The 19,044-nt window shown below is 34.1% G+C and overlaps 1 protein-coding gene and 1 long non-coding RNA gene across 8 annotated transcripts in view; one reads left to right on the top strand and one right to left on the bottom strand.

Annotated features, from left to right (window-relative positions):
* SLC25A40 (solute carrier family 25 member 40) overlaps nt 1–19,044 on the top strand; it is a 46,465-nt gene that overhangs the window by 9,084 nt on the left and 18,337 nt on the right. For 3 of the 7 annotated variants that reach the window (XM_036911822.2, XM_057504473.1, XM_057504474.1), the window contains exons 2-4: nt 15,540–15,608; nt 16,807–16,927; nt 18,809–18,868. In XM_036911822.2, coding sequence (XP_036767717.1) covers nt 16,831–16,927; nt 18,809–18,868 — 157 coding nt within the window. In that variant the 5' untranslated portion in view covers nt 15,540–15,608; nt 16,807–16,830. Of the gene's footprint in view, nt 1–15,539; nt 15,613–16,806; nt 16,928–18,808; nt 18,869–19,044 lie in introns of all 7 variants that reach the window. The other 4 variants (XM_036911821.2, XM_036911825.2, XM_057504475.1 and 1 more) reach the window with 3 other exon arrangements.
* Nucleotides 8,800–13,153, bottom strand: LOC130684279 (uncharacterized). Its single transcript, XR_008998482.1, has 2 exons — nt 12,256–13,153; nt 8,800–12,225 (listed from the first exon to the last, which is right to left on the bottom strand). It is a non-coding gene; the product is annotated as an uncharacterized LOC130684279 (long non-coding RNA).

Here is a 19,044-nt window from a genome sequence, read left to right as displayed (position 1 = left end):
TGAGTATTTTTGCATCTACATTCATCAGGGATATTGGTCTGTAGTTTTCTTTTTTGGTGGGGTCTTTGCCTGGTTTTGGTATTAGAGTGATGCTGGCCTCATAAAATCAGTTTGGAAGTATTCCCTCCTCTTCTGTTTTTTGGAAAACTTTAAGGAGAATGGGTATTAGGTCTTCATTAAATGTTTGGTAAAATTCAGCAGTGAAATCATCTGGTTCAGGAGTTTTGTTCTTAGGTAGTTTTTTGATTATCAGTTCAATTTCCTTGCTGGTAATTGCTCTATTCAGATTTTCTGTTTCTTCCTGGGTCAGCTTTGGAAGGTTGTATTTTTCTAGAAAGTTGTCCATACAGTTTTTATTTGCATATAATTTTTCATAATATTCTCTAATAATTCTTTGTATTTCTGTGATGTCTGTAGTGATTTTTCCTATCTCATTTCTGATTCTGTTTATGTGTGTAGACTCTCTTTTTTTTTTTTATAAATCTGGCTAGGGGTTTGTCTGTTTTATTTTCTGATAGAACCAATTCCTGCTTTCATTGATTTTGTTGATTTATTCTTCTTGATTTTTTTTTCTGCTCTAATCTTTGTTATCTCCCTCCTTCTACTGACTTTGGGCCTCATTTGTTCTTCTTTTTCTAATTTTGTTAATTGTGAGTTTAGATTGCTCATATGGGATTGTTCTTGTTTCCTGAGGTAGGCCTATATTGCAATATACTTCCCTCTTAACATGGTCTTCGCTGCATCCCACAGATTTTGCTGTGTTGAATTATTGTTGTCACTTTTCTCCATATATTTGTTGATCATTGGTTTTACTTAGTCATTGATCCATTGGTTATTTAGGAGCATGTTGTTAAGCCTCAATGTGTTTGTGGGACTTTTTGTTTTCTTTGTGTAATTTATTTCTACTTTCATACCTTTGTGTTCTGAGAAGCATGGAAAATGTTCCATGTTCACTTGAGAAGAATTTGTATCCTGCTGCTTTTGGGCGGACTGTTGTGTAGATGTGTGTTAGGTCCATCTGTTCTAATGTGTTGTTCAATGCCTCTGTCTCCTTACTTTTTTCTGTCTGGTTGATCTGTCCTTTGGAGTGAGTGGACTGTTGAAGTCTCCTAAAATGAATGCATTGCATTCCATTTCCCCCTTCAATTCTGATAGTATTTGTTTCACATATGTAGGTGTTCCTTTGTTGGGTGCATAGATATTTATAATGGTTATATCCTCTTGTTGGACTGACTCCTTTATCATAATGTAATGTCCTTCTTTGTCTCTTGTGACTTTATTTTGAAGTCTGTTTTGTCTGACAGAAGAGAAAAACTCCTGCTTTTTTCTCCCTCTTATTTGCATGAAATATCTTTTTCCATCCCTTCACTTTGAATCTGTGTATGTCTTTGGATTTGAAGTAAGTCTCTTGTAGGTAGCATATAGATGGGTCTTGTTTTTATCCATTCAGTGACTCTATGTCTTTTGATTGGTGCATTAGGACCATTTACATTTAGGGTGAGTATCAATAGGTATGTACTTACTGCCATTGCAGACTTTAGATTCGTGGTTACCAAAGTTTCAAGGGTAACTTCCTTACTATCTAATATTCTCACTCAACTTACTTAGCATGCTATTACAAACACAATCTAAAGATTCTTTTTTTTTCCTCTTTTTTCTTCCTCCTCCATTCTTTACATATTAGGTATCATATTCTGTATTCTTTGTCTATCCCTTGATTGATTATGGAGGTAGTTGATTTGATTTTGCATCTGCTTAGTAATTAACTGTTCTACTTTCTTTACCATGGTTTTGTTTCCTCTGGTGTTAGCTATTTAGCCTTAGAAACACTTCCATCTATAGCAGTCCGTCCATATACACTGTAGAGATGGTTTGTGAAAGGTAAATTCTCTCAGCTTTTGCTTATCTGGAAATTGTTTAATCCCTTGTTCAAATTTAAATGATAATCTTCCCAGGTAGAGTATTCTTGGTTCGTGTCCCTTCTGCTTCATTGCATTAAATATATCATGCCACTCCCTTCAGACCCGAGGAGTCTGATTATAGCCTGATGGGTTTTCCTTTGTACTTGATCTTATTTCTCTCTCTGGCTGCTTTTAAAAGTCTGTCCTTATCTTTGATCTTTGCCATTTTTTATTATTATATATCTTGGTGTTGTCTTCCTTGGATCCTTTGTGTTGGGAGATCTGTAGACCTCCATGGCCTGAGAGACTATCTCCTTCCCCAGATTGGGGAAGTTCTCAGCAATTACCTCCTCAAAGACACTTTCTGCCCATTTTTGTCTCTCTTCTTTTTCTGGCACCCCTATAGTATGGATATTGTTTTGTTTGGATTGTTTGCACAGGTCTCTCAGTATTCTTTCATTCCTAGAGATCCTTTTTTTCTTTGTGCCCCAGCTTCTTTTTATTCCCCTTCTCCAATTTCTATTCCATTTACTTTCTCCTTCACTACATCTAGTCTGCTTTTAAATCCATCCATTGCATGTTTCATTTCTGATGCTGTATTACATAATGATTGGATCTCCGTCAGGAATTCTTCCCTGAGTTCTTGAATATTTTTCTGTACCTCCATGAGCATGTTTATGATTTTTATTTTGACATCTCTTTCAGGCAGATTGATCAGTTCAGTTTCACTTGAACCTTTTTCTGGTGTTTGTGGGATTTGGGTTTGAACCAGATTCCTTTGACCTTTCTTATTTGTATGTAGCACCCTCTAGAAGCTCTACTCTCCCAAGCTGCTCAGCCCCTGTAGCTATTTCGGGGGTCGCAGGGGAGCCTCGCTGGTGCTGGTGGGGAGGAAAGAGCTGTTTCCTGCTTCCTGGCTACTATGTCTGTCTCCACTGCCAGAACCAGTAGGCCAAGTACAGAGATGTAAGGCTCTGTGCTTTGCGTTTGTGGCTGCCATAGGTGGTGCTTCTATCTGGCTGACACCAGGGCAGGGTTTGTTGTTTTGTGAGGCAGGAGCAGTCTGGCAGGGAGGAAGGTGCAGCAGGCTGCATATCACAGTGGTTGTCCTTGGAGATGTGTAGCCAGCCAGGGGGTTGGAGCGCCTGAGGCTCCTGAAAGTTCCCAACCTGCTGGGCCAAGTGTGCCCAGACAGTTTTGTCCACCTGTCCTTTCTCCTGAGCAGTAATCTCTATACAATTCTTACCCCTTTAGCAGCCCTCTTGCTGTTAGGAAGTCTATCAGACTTCCCACCTTTCTTTTGTCCCATAGAAGCCGGATGTGGATACCTGTTTTCTGCAAGTGGCTGGAATCTCTTTCTCTCCAGGTATTCCGCCTCTCTTAGTTTTCCAACCCCACTAATCTCCAGAGCACCATGCAGTGTAGGTTCATGCTCCCAGAGCAGATCTCCAGGATTGGACGTTCTGCAGTCCTAGGCCTCTACTCCCTCCCCACTTGCTTTCTCTTCTGTTGAGCTGGGGTCGGGGAAGCGCTTGGGTCCCACAGGATCATGGCTTTGGTACGTTACCCTGTTCCATGAGGTCTGTTCTTTCCTCCAGGTGTATGCAGTCTGGCACAGCCTTCTTTCCTGTTGCTCTTTCAAGATTAGTTTTATTAATTGTTTATCGTATTATATGTGGTTTTGGGACGAGGCCTATGTCTCACCTCTCACACTGCCATCTTTAATAGTATTTCCATCTTAATAATATTTTTTCCTATCCATCAGCAAAGAAGATTTTTTTCCACTTAAGTCTTCTTGAGTTTATTTCAATAGTGTTTTGTTATTTTCATTGTATAGATCTTAAATCTAATTGGTTAAATTCATTCTTAAAGTATTTATTCTTTGTGATGCTATTATAAATTGATTTAAGTTCATTTTTATATTGCTCATTTCTATATAGGAGTACAACTGATTTATTGTATGTTGATCTCATATCCTACAACTTTGCTGAACTTATTAGCTCTGATAGGTCTTTTACGGTGGGTTTTGAGAATTTTCTAGATATAAACTATGTTGTCTGTAAATAGACATAGTTTTACTTTAACTTTTTAATGTGGATGCCTTTTTTTTCATTGCCTAATTGCTGTATCTAGAACTTCCAGGACGATGATAAATGTAAGTTGACAAGAGAGCATCTTGTCTTTTTCCTGATCTTTGGGGAAACCATCCAGGTTTTACCATGAGGTATGATATATGTGGTTTTCCCATAGATGTTCTTTATTAGATTGGTGAAGTTGCCTTGTTTTCCTACTTTATTAAGTGTATCATAAAAGAGTTTTGAGTTTTATCAAATTTCTTTCTGTATTGAGTAGATTTTTTTTCCTTTAATTAATATGGTGTATTCCATTAATTGATTTTCATATATTGAACTACTTTTGCATTCTTGGGGTAGTAAATCACACTTGGTTGCAGTACATTAGACTATTTTAATATATGACTGGTCATGGCCTACTAATTTTTTGTTGGTAACTTTTCATCTTACATACAGGGTATTATTCTGTAGTTTTCATGTAATGTCTTTGTCTGGCTTTGGCAACAGAGTAATATTGGCTTCATACAATGAGTTAGGGAATGTTCCTCTGTTTATTGGAAGAATTTCAGAATTGGTGTTAATTCTTTTTTAAATGTTTGATATAATTTATCAGTGAAGCCATCTGATGCTGGATTTTTCTTTGTTGGCAGATTTTTGATTACTAATTGCATCTTGTTATAAGTCTATTTGGATTTTCTGTTTCTGCTTGAGTCAGTCTTGACAGTTTGTATGTTTCTAGGAATTTTTCCTTTTCATGTAGGTCTTATGTTTGTTAACAGATATTTATAATATATTCTTCTGTAACAATTTTTATTTCCATAAAGCTGGTAGTAATATCTCTTTCATGCCTGATTTTAGTAACTTGAGTCTTCTAATTTTTCTTGCTCAGTGTAGCTAAACATTTGTCAATTTTGTAGATCTTTTTAAAGAAACAATTTTTGGTTTCATTGATTCTCCATAGTTTTTGTATTTTGTTTATTTACATTTTAATCTATAATATTTGCTTTGCTTGCTTTGGATTCATAGTGCTCTTTTATTAGATTCTATAAGGGAGTAGATTAAGTTATTGATTTGGGATCTTACTTTTTTTTTTTTTTTTTACATCAGTTTTTAATCATATATCCAGAAGCCATGGCCATAAAAACCAAAGCCATTTAAAAAATTCTTCTCCCCCCATTGTAAGTTTAAGCAAATTTCTAGCAGCAAATTTGACATTTACAGGGTTAACATTCCAGCTGCCAGGGTCAGTATTACAAAACCTTGGGATCTTATTTTTTAATGTAAGCTTTTATAGCTATCAATTTCCCTTGTCAGCCCTGCTTTTGCTGCATCTCTTAAGTTTTGGTATGATGTGTTTTCTTTTTCATTCATCTCATGGTACTTTCTAATTTCTCATAGTTAATTCTTTGACTTATTGATTTTTTAAGAGTATATTATTTCATTCCACATATTTGAATTTTTCAAATTTTCTTTTGTTACTGATTTCTAATTTTATTGTGTTCAGAGAAGATAATTTGTATTGTTTCAGTCTTTTTAAATTTATTGAAGCTTTTTTTGGGTATTAATATATGATGTATGCTGGAGAATATTACATCTTAATTTGAAAAGAGTGTTTATCCTACTCTTATTTGGAGTATTCTACATATTTCTGGTAGGTTCATTTGGTTTATGGTGTTGACCAAGTCTTTTAGTTTCACATTTTTCTTTTGTCTAGTTCTATTAATTAGTGAAAGTGAAATACTGAAGTTTCCAATTACAGGCATACCTCACTTTATTGTACTTTGAAAATATGCAGTTTTTACAGATTGAAAGTTTGTGGCAACCCTTCATTGAATAACTCTGTCAGCACCATTTTTCCTACAGAAATTTGCTCACTTTGTGTTTCACTGTCACATTTTCATAATTCTCACAATATTTTACACTTTTTCATTGTTATTAATATTTGTTATGGTTATCTGTGATCAGTGATCTTTGATGTTAACTACTGTAATTTTTTTGGGATGCCACACCCACACAGTGAACCACATCCACGTAATATGGGGAACTTGATGGATAAATGTGTGTATTCTTTTTCACTAACTGGTCACTTCTGTATCTCTCTCCTCCTCCTTTCAGGTTTCCTTGTTCCTTGAGACAACAATATTGAAATTAGGCCAGTTAACAACCCTACGATGGCCTCTAATTATTGATGTGCAAGGAAGAGTCACTTCTCTCATTTTAAATCAAAAGCTAGAAATTATTAAGCTTGGTGAGGAAGGCATGCTAAAAGCCAAGAAAGACGGAAAGCTAAGCCTCCTGTGCCAAACAGCCAAGTGGTGAATGCAAAAGAAAGGTTCTTGAAGGAAATTAGAAATGCTTCTCCAGTGAACACACAAATAATAAGAAAGAGTTACAGCCTTATTGCTGATAAGGAGAAAGTTTTAGTGTTCTGGAAGAGCAAACCAGCCACAGCATTCCTTCAAACCAAAGGCTAATAATGCAGGTCTGAACTCTCTTCAATTCTGTGAAGTCTGAGAGAGGTGAGGAATCTACAGAAATAAAGGTTTGAAGCTAGCAGAGGTTGTTTCCTGATATCTAAGGAAAGAAGCCATCCCCAGAACATAAAAGTGCAAGGTGAAGCAGCAAGTGCTAATGGAGAAGCTTCAGCAAGTTATCCAGAAGAGCTAGCTAAGATAAATAATGAAGGTGGCTACATTAAACAGATATTCAATGTAGATGAAATGAAACAGCCTTCATTTGGAAAAACATGTCACCTATGACTTTCATAGCTTTAGAGGGGAATCCAATGCCTGGCTTTGAAGCTTCAAAGGATGGGCTGACTCTCTTCTTAGGGGCTAATGCAGCTGCTGACTTTAAGTTGAAGCCAGTCTGAAAATCCTAGAGTCCTTAAGAATGATGCTAATCTTATTATGCTGTTTAACAGTAATTGCAATGGGGTGTGTGGGGTGACTTGATAATATGGGTGAATGTAGTAACCACAATGTTGCTCATGTGAAATCTTCCCAAGATTTTATATCAATGATACCTTAATAAAAAAAATGCTAAATCTACTCTGCCTATGCTCTATAAATGAAACAACAAAGCCTGACTGATAGCACATCTGTTTACACCATGGTTTACTGTAATTTTAAGCCCACTCTTGAGACCTACTGCTCAGAAACAAAGATTCCTTTCAAAATTTGATTGTTCATTAACAGTGCACCTGGTCACCCGAGAGCTCTGATGGGGATAATTAGATGAATGTTTTCATGCCTGCTAATACAACATCCTTTCTGCACCCATGGATCAAAGAGTAATTTTGACTTTCAAGTCTTATTTAGAAATACATTTTATAGGACTATAGCTGCCATAAGTGATACTTGTAATGGATATGGACAATGTCAGTTGAAAACCTTCTGGAAAAGATTCACCATTCTTGATGCTGCTAAGAACATCTGTGATTCATGGGAAGAAGACAAAATATCAGTATTAACAGGAATTTGGAAGAAGTTGATTCCAACCTTCATGGATAGCTTGGAGTGTGCAAGACTTCAGAGGGGGAAGTTAATACACATGTGATAGAAATAGCCACAGAACTAGATTTAGAAGTGGAGCCTGAAGATGTAACAATTTCTGAAATGTCATGATAAAACTAGAATGGATGAGGCATTGCTTCTTATGGATTGGCAGAGAAAGTGGTTTCTTGTGATGGAATCCTACTCCTGATGAAGATGCTGTGAAGATTGTTAAAGTGACAAGAAAGGATTTAGAATATGATATAAACTTAGTTGATAAAATGATGAAGGGTTTGAGAGGGTTGACTTTAGTTTTGAAAGAAGTTCAGTGGGTAAAATACTACCAAACAGCATCACATGGTACAGAGAAACTGTGAAAAGAAGAGTTGATTGATGTGGCACTGTCTTATTTCCATTCATTGTTGTCTTACTTTCAGAAATTGCCGTAGCCATTCCAACCTTCAACAGCCATCACCCTCATTAGTCAGCAGCCATCAACACTGAGGCAAGACCCTCCAGCAGCAAAAATACTACAACATGCTGAAAATTCAGATGATGGCTAACATTTTCTTAACAATGAAGTGTTTTTTAATTAAGATAAATTCTTTCTTATATTATCCTATTGCACACTTAATAGACTATAGTGTAGTGTAAACATAACTTTTATATGTACTAGGAACCCCCCAAAATTCATTTGACTCACTTTTTTGTGATACTCACTTTATTGTGGTGGTCTGGAACCACAGCTGCAATAACCCTGAGGTATGCCTGTGTCTACCTGTTTCTCTCTCTATTCTGTCTTACTTCATGTAATTTAGGGTTCTCTTCTTAGGTGTGTGTGTATATGTTTATGATTTTCATATCTTGATAGATGTTTTTATCTTTCTTAAAGGTAATTTGTTAATTATATTTATTAGAATATAATTATTCTTAATTATTATAACAATTACTGTCTTAATATCTATTTTGTCTGATTTTAGTATTGGCACTCTAGATTTCCTCTGCTTACTGTTTCCAAAGAATATCTTTTTCTACTTTTATTCTAAACTTATTTGTCTGTGGTTCAAAATTAGTTCCTTATAAAAAGTATGTTATCAAATCACTTTTTAATTTACTCTTCTGCCTCTGTCTCTTAATTGGAGAGTTTAATCCATTTATATTTAGTGAAATTACTCATGCAAGAAGATTGACTTTACCACTTTGCTCTTTGTTTCCTATATGTTGTGTATTTTTGTTCCCCAATTCCTTCATTACCTCTGTTTTTATTAGATAGATGTTTTCTAGCATACTATTTGGATTCTACTTTCTTCCTTTTTTAAAAAACACATATAGTTTATTTTCTAGGTGGTTGTCCTGAGGATTACAATTAACATTTAATTTCTAACACTTCAGATTAATAATGGCTTGGTTTTAATAGTGCTTTTTTTTCCTTTTTGGGGAAAAAAAATTACAACTTGTCTAGTGCCTTTCAGTTTATCCTGATCAATTATTTCTAGTATTTCTTGGAGGACACATCCACTATCTTTCTAACAGAAAATTTTATCTGATTTTATTTATCTGAGAATATCTTAATTTTTCTCTCAATTTTGAAGATTAATTCTGCTAGCATTAGAATTCTTGGTTGACAGTCTTTTTACCACTTTGGAAATGTTACATGACTGCCTTCTGGCCTCAATAGTTTTGCATGTGAAATTGGCTATTAATCATTGAGGATCTTTTTATTATGATGAATTGCTTCTTTCACTGCTTTTAGGATTCCTTTTTTTGGCGGTGTGATTATAATGTATCTCAGCATGGATCTCTTTGAGTTTTCCTACCAGGAATTTGTTAGGATTTGTTTATCAAAGTTGCGAAGTTTTTGGTCATTATTCTCCTGCTATGTCTAAGTTGATATATTTAGTAATGTCCCACAGGTCTCTTAAGCTCTGTTCTTTTTTCTTCATTATTTTTCTTCCTGTTATTAAGATTGGGGGATCACAATTCATCTTTCTTTTAAGATCTGCCCTCTCAAATATGCTGTTGAACCCCTCTACGGAATTTTTCCTTTCAGTTTTTATTTTTATTCTTTCTAATTTCTTTAGGTCTAATTGGCTCTTCTTTTTCTAGTTAGGGGAGGTGCTTAGATCATTGATTTTTAGGCCTTTTCTAATATAAGCATGTAGAGTAAATTTATTTATAAGCTCTGCTTTGGCTGCATCTCATAAGTTTTTGACAATTCTCACCATTTTCTATTTATATGTCAATTTGGGGAAGTATTTTGTCAAATCTACAAAAGCAAGAAGGTTTTGGATTTTTGTTATGATTCCTGTGAATCTGTAGATCAGTTTGGAAGAACTGAAACCTTTACAGCATTCTTTCAGTCCATGAAATAGCATATATTTCTATATTAAAATCTGTAAGTCAGTGAAATTTTGTATTTTTAATTACAGATGTCTTGAGAATCTTTTGTGAGATTTATACACAAAGTACATAAAATTCTTCCATGCTACTATACGTGCTATTTATTTTAAATTTCATTTTCTGCATGTTCCTCTTATATAGAAATATTTAGTTTAGCATTTGATTTTTATAGCTAGCAACATTCTTAAATTCTTGTTAATTCTAATTATTAAGTGATGGGTATAAATTTTCTGTATTTGCAATTATATCATCTATAAATCATTATAATTTTTTGGTTGTAAGCTTTATATATATTTTTTGCTTTACCTAGATGGTTAGGACCTTTAATAAAGTACTAAGTAGGAATAATGATAACATGCGTCTTTATCATGTTTTTGATGTCAAAGGGAAAACTTTCAACACTTAGTCATTAACAATATCTTTTGATTTCTACTTTGACTTATATTTAGAATGTGTTAGTTTCCCTATATTTAGGGATCTCCAGAAGACTTTCTGTTACTGTTTTCTAGTTTAATTCATTGTTGTTACAGAACATATATATTGTATGATTTAAATACTTTTAAATTCACTGAGATTTATTTCATGGCTCAGAATAAGATCTTTCATGGTAAATTATTTGCTTGTGTGTGTGTGTGTTTCCCAGTAGCAAAACAGTAGTTTTATACTTGAGAGTGGTATAAAAAACGAATGTTGTTACATAGCTTGTGTAAAATACCTCATTTAAGTAGCTGCTACCAAATGGAATAATATTTATGTATTTAAATTTTTATAGTAATTTGTGGAATTGAATACTTGTGGCTTTGAGAAACCCATGTACAGAATGAATAGCATTGTAGCTCTCATGTTGCAGTGATTGACTTACATTTTATTATTTCATTTTTGTGGTAAGGCTGATGATTGTTTATATGCAAAATAGTCGTAGCCTTTTCACCACCAAATAAATGTATGAGTTATATGTTGAATATCTGTTCAACAAATACTAAAATTATGCATATTTTCAAAACAAAATGAAATTCACAGATGCAATTAAAATTCATAGATAAATGTATCAAATACTTGAGGAACAAGTAAGTCCAACTTTACATACATTCTTCCAAAAGAGAAAATATTCTCCAACTCATTTCCTAAGATCAGCATAGACTAGATACTGAAACCCATAAGGATGCTGTAAGAAAAACCAGGAAATGAGGAAATATTTCAAACAGAATGATAATAGCAACATAATCAGATTTGTGAGATATAGCTTAAACAGTCCTTATAGGGGACTTTTTAGAAGTACAAAGACTATGTTAGGAAAGGAGAATGATTAGATCAATATTGTCAAAAAACCAAAGTGAAAAGAAAAGAACCAATAAGTATGAGAAAGCAATGGTATAGAAAACAAACAATTGAGGAAATGAGATCAAATTTTGGTTTTCTTAGAAGATCAGTAGTATTTATAAATCTCCAGATTGGCCTGGAATAAAAGAGAAGAAATAAATTAACCAGTGTAAAGAAAAAAGGGTGCCATAATTATAGAGTTGATAGCCATTGAGAGAATAAAGCACTATTATGAACAATCTTATTATCATAAATTCAGCAATTTTTTTGGACATGTTCTTTGAAATATACCAACTAGTAAAGCTTACATAAGAAGGAATGTTAACACAAATATCTTATCTACTAAAGAAAAGGGTAGGCCCAGATGACCCAATTCTGTCAAACATTAATCAAAACAAGATAAAGACAACACAAGGGGAATAAATTATGCACCAGTATCCCTCATTCACACTGATATTAAAAATCTTAGCAAAATTTAACAAATCAAAACCAGTGCTGTACCAGAAGGATAAACCATCACGAATGAGTGGGGTTTATCCTAGGAATGCAAGAAAAGTTAATCATGAAAAAATGAAGCAATGACAAATATACACCATATAACCAAACTGAAAAGGAAAAGCCATATGGTCATTTCAGCAGATGCTATATTAGCTAACTATTGCTGTGTAACAAAGTACTCCAAAATGTGGTGGTTTAAAAGAATGAATATTTACCATCATAAGCTGCTGCATCAGGAATCTGGGTGTGGTCTAGTATGGCTAGTTCTTGAGTGCAGTGAAGTGCTGCTTGAGGTTTTCATTTCAAGGCTCAACTGGAGAGGGATCTGCTTCCAGGCTCACCAATGTAGTTGTTAGCAAGATTCAGCCTCTTATGGCTTGTTGGACTGGAGGGGCCTCAATTCAGTGCTGGCTGTTGGCTCAGGGCTGCCCTTAGTGCCCAGGTGGGCCTCTTCATAAGGCATTTCACACCGTGACAGCTTGTATCATCAGAGCAAGTGAGAGAGAGCAAAACATCAATTAAGATGGAAGTCTTTTATATCTTAATCTTTTATATCACAATCTTTTATACCTTAATCTTTAAAGTGACATTTTATCACTGTTGTCCTATTTTAGTCTTTAGACATGGCACAAGGAACAAAAGAAAAAAATAGTTAAAGAAGATATGGCAGTTAGCCCCATGAAAAGATGCATAACATCATTATTCCTTGGAAAAATGCAAAGCACCACCACAATTTAAGTTTTACTCTTAGCTAATTTCAATTATATAACACAGTATTATCAACTGTAGTCACCATAGTTTACATAAGAACCTCAGACCTTTGGCTGGATCAAATGGTAAATGCATGTTTAACTTAATAATTTTTTTTTTTATTTTAAAAAATATTTTCCAAAGCAGTTTACCATTTTATATTCCCAGCAGCATGCAAGTTCTGATTGCTCAATATCCCTTAACAATACTTAGGATGGTAATTTTTATAATTTTTACCTCAAATAGTTAGCTGAGTAGTGATGCCTACATAATTTGTTAAGAAGGTATATTTCATTTGGTCTCTGCCCCACCTTCTTCCCATCAAATATTGAGAACTTTGGTTTATCAGGAGATACTTCAAAGATGGAAAAATAAGTTAAAGACTCTGAGAAGATATAGTTAACACAATCTAAAATAATTTGTATTAAGCATAAAAGATTCCTCATGCCATTAAAAATATATAAATGCATCATAAGAAAAACAGGCAAAAAATATAAATTAATATACTATAGAAGAGGCAATTCATACTGCTGATAAAAATGTGAAGAGATGTTCAGCATTATTATTGATCAAGGGAATGTAAGTCAAGACTAAGATAACATTTAACACATTTTGACTGAAAAAGTTAAAAAATCTGATGGTGCTAAAACTGAAGGAACAAAATAGCAGCACACTCACAGACTCCAAGAGACTAGTGGTTACCAAAGGGGAGGGGTGGGGAGGGAGGTATAAGGGGATTGTGGGGTATCATGATTGGTGCACATGGTGTGTGTGGGGTCACGGGAAGACAGTGTAGCTCAGAAGACAAATAGGGACTCCATGGCATCTTACAACAGTGATGGACAATGACTGCAATGGGGTATGGGGGGGGAACCTCGATAATAAGGATGAATGTAATAACCGCATTACTTTTCTTGTGAAACCTTCATAAGAGTGTATGTATATCAATGATAACTTTAAAAAAATCTGATGGTGCTAAGTATATACTGACTTACCATTTTCTGACTTAGTCAGATATTGCCTCTTTTACTAAAGCATCTCCACTTACCTCTTAGTTGAGTGTTTTGGTCATTAATTTTCATTTCTTCCCCCTGGAACAGCTCACAAATTATTTGTGTTTGAGAATGTTTGCCACTTACACGTGAAGACCACCTAAGGCAAGAGATAGCACATCATTAATATCAAGTAAAAAACAGAAAGCAGAAAAGGCATGGCGAGGAGGACTTGCTTAGGGAGTTGAGGGAGAAAGCTCTTCTTGCAGATGTTAACATGTCTCTATGAGATGTCCTAAGGTTAGCTGAGATACTCATGTGAAAGTAATCACTCCCATGAGTCCCTGTGCTCCCTGAAAAGGGAACAGTACCTGCAACAAAGGTGAGTGGAAAGATGCAAAGACAAAAGATAAGTAAGTTGATAGGACTGTAAGAAATTTAAAGGACTGGAGAATACATTGTTAATTCCAGACAATTCACTTTTTCTTCCCATTTTTTACTTCAGTTTTTCTCCATCTGCTCCCAAACCTGTGGTTATGTGTCCATTTTTCCCATGTTATTTTTCAGATAAAATGAAAAGACTAATTTTTTCTGATCTTATTTTAAGTAGATACATGTTAGGGTTTTAGGAAGTTTATTTTTCTAAAATATGTATGTTAAGAAATAATTTAAAAATCTAATAACTTTAATTCTTGGTCCCCAAAATTTATATCTAAAGTTCTGATTTTCCTCCCTACATTCTAAATAAATGCTAGAAATATATCCATTTTTCTGGCTTTAATTTCAGGTGCGCATATTCAGTTTGCCAACTTTGCTGGGATGGGTGTCAAAATAAAGCACTATAGATAGGCCTTTTTACTCTTGAGGAGGAGCATAACCTATATTCTAGCATGTTGTATTATTTTTCCAGTTAAAAAAACTATATTCATCTAAATGAGTGTTAGAAGAAACATTCTTAGAGATGCAGATTCTATATAAATTTCGGGAATTAAAAAATTTTTATTGTGCAAATTTTCCCATGTACAGAAAAATACAGAACAGTGAAATACTTATGGTATACTTACCACCTAGATTTAACAGATTATTAACATTTTAGTATGTTCATTTTTTTCTGAAGTATTGTAAACTACAGCTATCATAACTTTTTATTCCTTAATACTTAAATACGAATCCTTTAAAACAATTTCTACATACCATAGTACCATTATCCCACCAAAGTCAACAATAATTTTTTAATGTTATCTACTCTCCAGCCCTATCTACTATTCAGATGTTATCTACTACCTGAATAAGTGTCCAGATATCTTCAGTTACCTTCAAACTGGCTTTTAAAAGCTTATTTACTTGAACTAGGATACATTTGGTTGGTAACTCACAGGATTCCTATATTCTAGGACAGTTCTCCCTCTCCTGCCACCTGTTTTCCCACTTTACCTTCACTTGGAGAAACCGAGACAATAGTTCAATAGACTAGAGTATTATACCTTCTCCTATTTTGTGTACTCTTATACCGTGTACTTTAATCTCTGAATTTCCTATAAATTGGAAGCTAGATCTAAAGCATTGTTTAGATTCAGATTAAACTTTTTTTCCCAAAAGAATACTTAGTAGAAAATGCTGGATACTTAATTTTGTGTCACAAAATATAGTTGTTGCACTCTTAATGATACTAAAATTGATCAAAGTGTTGAGATTCTAGAATTGTTTTTAAAGCAGAGTATGTGTACTGGGATAATATGAAGTTTTTGTGAAAATACTTTCATAACTCTATAGCTAGCATTTGTGAAGAGCTTTTCATATTCTTCAAAACACTTCATAGAAAGCATTCAATAAATATTTGTTAATTTGTGTTTTTTGTTTTTGTTTGTGTTGAAGTATTGTTTATATACAATCTTATATTGGTTTCAGATGTACAACACAGTGAGTGGTTCAACAGTTACCCGTACTATTAAATCCTCATGCCCTGTAATGCGGTTACTGTCTGTCAACTTAGAAAAATGTTACAAAATGTTAATTTGTATTTTTAAGTTTTTTACATACTCCTTTCCTTTAGTCTTGTTATCCCTTTCCTTTGTGAAAAGATAAAACAATTTCTCTGATTTTTCACTACAGATTTTCTGCTACTGATGTTACAAACAATAAAATATTGGAACATAGAATTGAGAAAAAGACTTAAACCAGGTAGGTAAGAAATAAAAGTCTAAACAATAAAGTTGTCATTCTCTTTTATAAAGGTCATTACTGGGATAACCAACAAAACTGGAATATGAACTGTAGGGTACTATCAATATTAAGTTTCAATTTGATAATTAACTGAGTTATATAAATTCTGAGGTATTTAAGATGATGGGGTATTGTGTATACCTTGGTTCAGAAGAAGTAAACAGTATGTAATGTGAGAGTGAATTTGGTGAAGTTGTGGATTAATAGGAACTTAACGTATTGCCAGTGAGGTGTAAGTTGATCAATCTTTATGCAAAGTACTTTGGCAATTTGACTCAAGCTTTTAGCTTTGCCCAGCAATCTTTTTCTCTAAAACAAAAATGTGTGTGTATATGAGTGTATGAAATGAATGAAAATTGGCAACAAGCTAAATATCTGAGACTGGTTAATATTTAAAAACAGCAAACATTAAAAATGGTAGTGTAAATCTGTATTGACATAATGCCCATATTTTTAAGCATTAAAGGTGGCTACTAAACAATATGAATACTATTTACCTATTTTTGTTTTTAAATAAGATGCATGTATAGATACACAAATGCTGGTACATGTTTGATTAGTTAAGTATATAACCTGCACACACATGTGTATACATACATATGTAGATAACCATACACATACACGTGTGTGTGTGTGTTTGTGTGTTCATAGATATTTGGAAAGATGTCTCCTGTATATTGCCAATGTTTCTAAGATAATGCATCTTATGAAGGTTATGTGTTTTGACTTTATTTTACACCTTTGCAACAACTTTTTGGTGTGTAATAACAGTATTACTGTATATTTGCTGGTAACTTCTCTTACTGAGGCTAAATGAACAGATTCTGAGCCTTGTTTGTCAGCTGCTTTCATTCCGTGACTTGGCCAAGCCTGTATTCTTAATGCTCTATTTACTGTCTTACAAACAGCTTAGCTGAAGTACGTGACCATTTCCAGAAAATCAGAGAACATGTTCTGTTACTGACAGTTGTGTAGTTCCTTTGCATATAAAACTCATATATTTACTTTTGATAGTCAACACATGTGGTTTGATGTTAATTCCAATTATTGCTTTTACAGCTTATTGAATTTTTAGCAGTCAATCTTGAGGGCATTTTCCATTAATGGGAAAGAATAAAAATTCCATGTTATTTTCTATTTTGCTTTTCTTTAACAGATTTTTCTTCAGGTAGTTAAAAATATGGATCCTGAAGCAGAGGGACCACAAATTATCAAAGTGACACCTCTTCAACAAATGGTTGCCTCTTGTACTGGAGCTATACTGACATCACTAATGGGTAAAATAATGTTACTGATGTAGATTACATAACTGAAGGAATTCCACTTGGGCTTTACTGTTTGAAATAATAATAATTATCATTCATCCTTTATCACGATAATATCCCACCTTCAGCATGAGGACATGAAAATATCCCTGGATGGAGAATCAGGAGGTTTAATTTTTATTCCCTGCCTTGCCATTCTCTGGGAGAATGCACTTTGAGATAGTGTCTCCTCTCCAAACTTCATTTTTCAATCATAAAATAGGGACTTAGACCAGGAGGTCTTGAGGTCCCTGTCAATATTGAACTTTTATGACTCTGTTATCCTTTTTTTAAAATATAAAGCCAGAAGATGGAATAGAATATTTGTATAATGAATGATACAGAATTTGGGCAACTTACAGTAGCAACAAATATAAATTATGTTCTAGGTTGCTTGCATTAACAGTTAATTTCTTAAATATTTCAGAGTGACATTTTTCTGTTCTTTGAAGCTAGTTACCAACACAGCCAATGACATGGTTAGGTGATAGTCTGGCATTTTAATGATTTTTAAGTTGGCTAGTTTATTTAAATAAGATAGCAGATAACTAGAATAAACAAGTTAATTGCTTTAGGACATAGTATATTACTTCATGTCAGAATGTTAGGTTGTATAGGCCTTAGAAGTCATCTAATGATAACTCTTCTCTCTCTCTTAAGGAAAAGTATTCTTAGAACCACTATTTTGCATTTTTTCTATTTGGATACAATATAGCATGCAAAAAAAAAGCCTTTCTCCTTTGCTGTACTCTTCCCAAATGGAATAACACAACATGGTGGTAAAGATGATTTATGGCTAGCTTATTTAAATACATGTTATTTATAGTTTTTATATGAAGAGGTGAATTTAACAGATTAGGTAAATAGTATTGTTTGATTACTTGTAATACAGTTATTCTCAAATATGTAAGTAGACTTTTGGAGCTTAATATTATTTATCCTAGATTACATACTTTCTTAGAGAGTTGACACTGGAACAACACAGGTTGAACTGTGCAGATCCACTTATATGCGGATATTTTTCAATCAATGTATAGTATCTGTAGTTGGATATAAGGCAGCAGATTTCACAGGTGATGGGTTGCTTTAAATGGAAAAGGGGAGAATGTTGTATGTTCACAGTAGCCTGTATGGGGATTGAAGCCCATGACCTTGGAGTCTTAGCACCACACTAACCAGCTGAGAGAACTGGCTGTTCTCTCGACCAGAGAGAAATGCACAGGATCTGAGACAGAGAGCTAAAGACAGATCGGGCAACTCAGGGAATGAAGCAGGAAACCTTTGCTGCTTCAAGGTACACCCCTTCCAGCCTGGGCCTGACCCACCTGCAGGCAGGTTATCAGCCCTGGTAGAGGCAAGTGAAACAGCTAATTCACCCTCTGCTTGCTCTCTTTTCTCTACAACCCTCCCATTTCTTTTCTTCTTTTCTACTCTTTGTTGCATCTGAAGTTAATTGACTCATTTTATATACAGTAGGCTAGTAATAGTTAAGTTTTTAGGAAGTCAAAAAGATTTCTGACTGCAGGGGTCAGTGCTCCCACCCCCACATCCTCATTCCAGGGCCAGCTATAATCACTAGTATTTTAATGTTAATGACTGTTGTAGATACATTGTAAATGGCACTTTAGTATTCATGAGAGAAGTAATCACGTTGTCTTCTCATTGATCCTCTTTAAACAAAATTCAAGGGCAAAAAATTAGAATGTTACATTCAAAACCACTTGATTATAAATAAATTTACTCATAGTCATGAGAAAAGGTTTGATTTGATGTATTTTGTACTCTTTGGACTAACATCTATAGAATTTACAGGTATTACTTACTAATTGAAATTTATGTATCTTATCTTCATAGTGACACCCCTTGATGTTGTTAAAATTCGACTCCAAGCTCAAAACAATCCATTCCCTAAAGGTATGTGTACTGGCTATCCTGAATACATTGCATTAGATTTTTAAATGTTACTGCATTCATTTTTGTTTAAATAATATTATCGTCTTTTTGTCACTTTTTAAAAAGTTGATGTCTCTTTATCCTCGTACAGGAACATTTTTTCATAACAGTTGTACATGAGGAGTTGTAGGCAGAAA

The sequence above is a fragment of the Manis pentadactyla genome, chromosome 7 (genome assembly GCF_030020395.1).
Source record: "Manis pentadactyla isolate mManPen7 chromosome 7, mManPen7.hap1, whole genome shotgun sequence".
Lineage (NCBI taxonomy): Eukaryota > Metazoa > Chordata > Mammalia > Pholidota > Manidae > Manis > Manis pentadactyla.
This window is presented reverse-complemented; position numbering and strand designations above follow the sequence as displayed.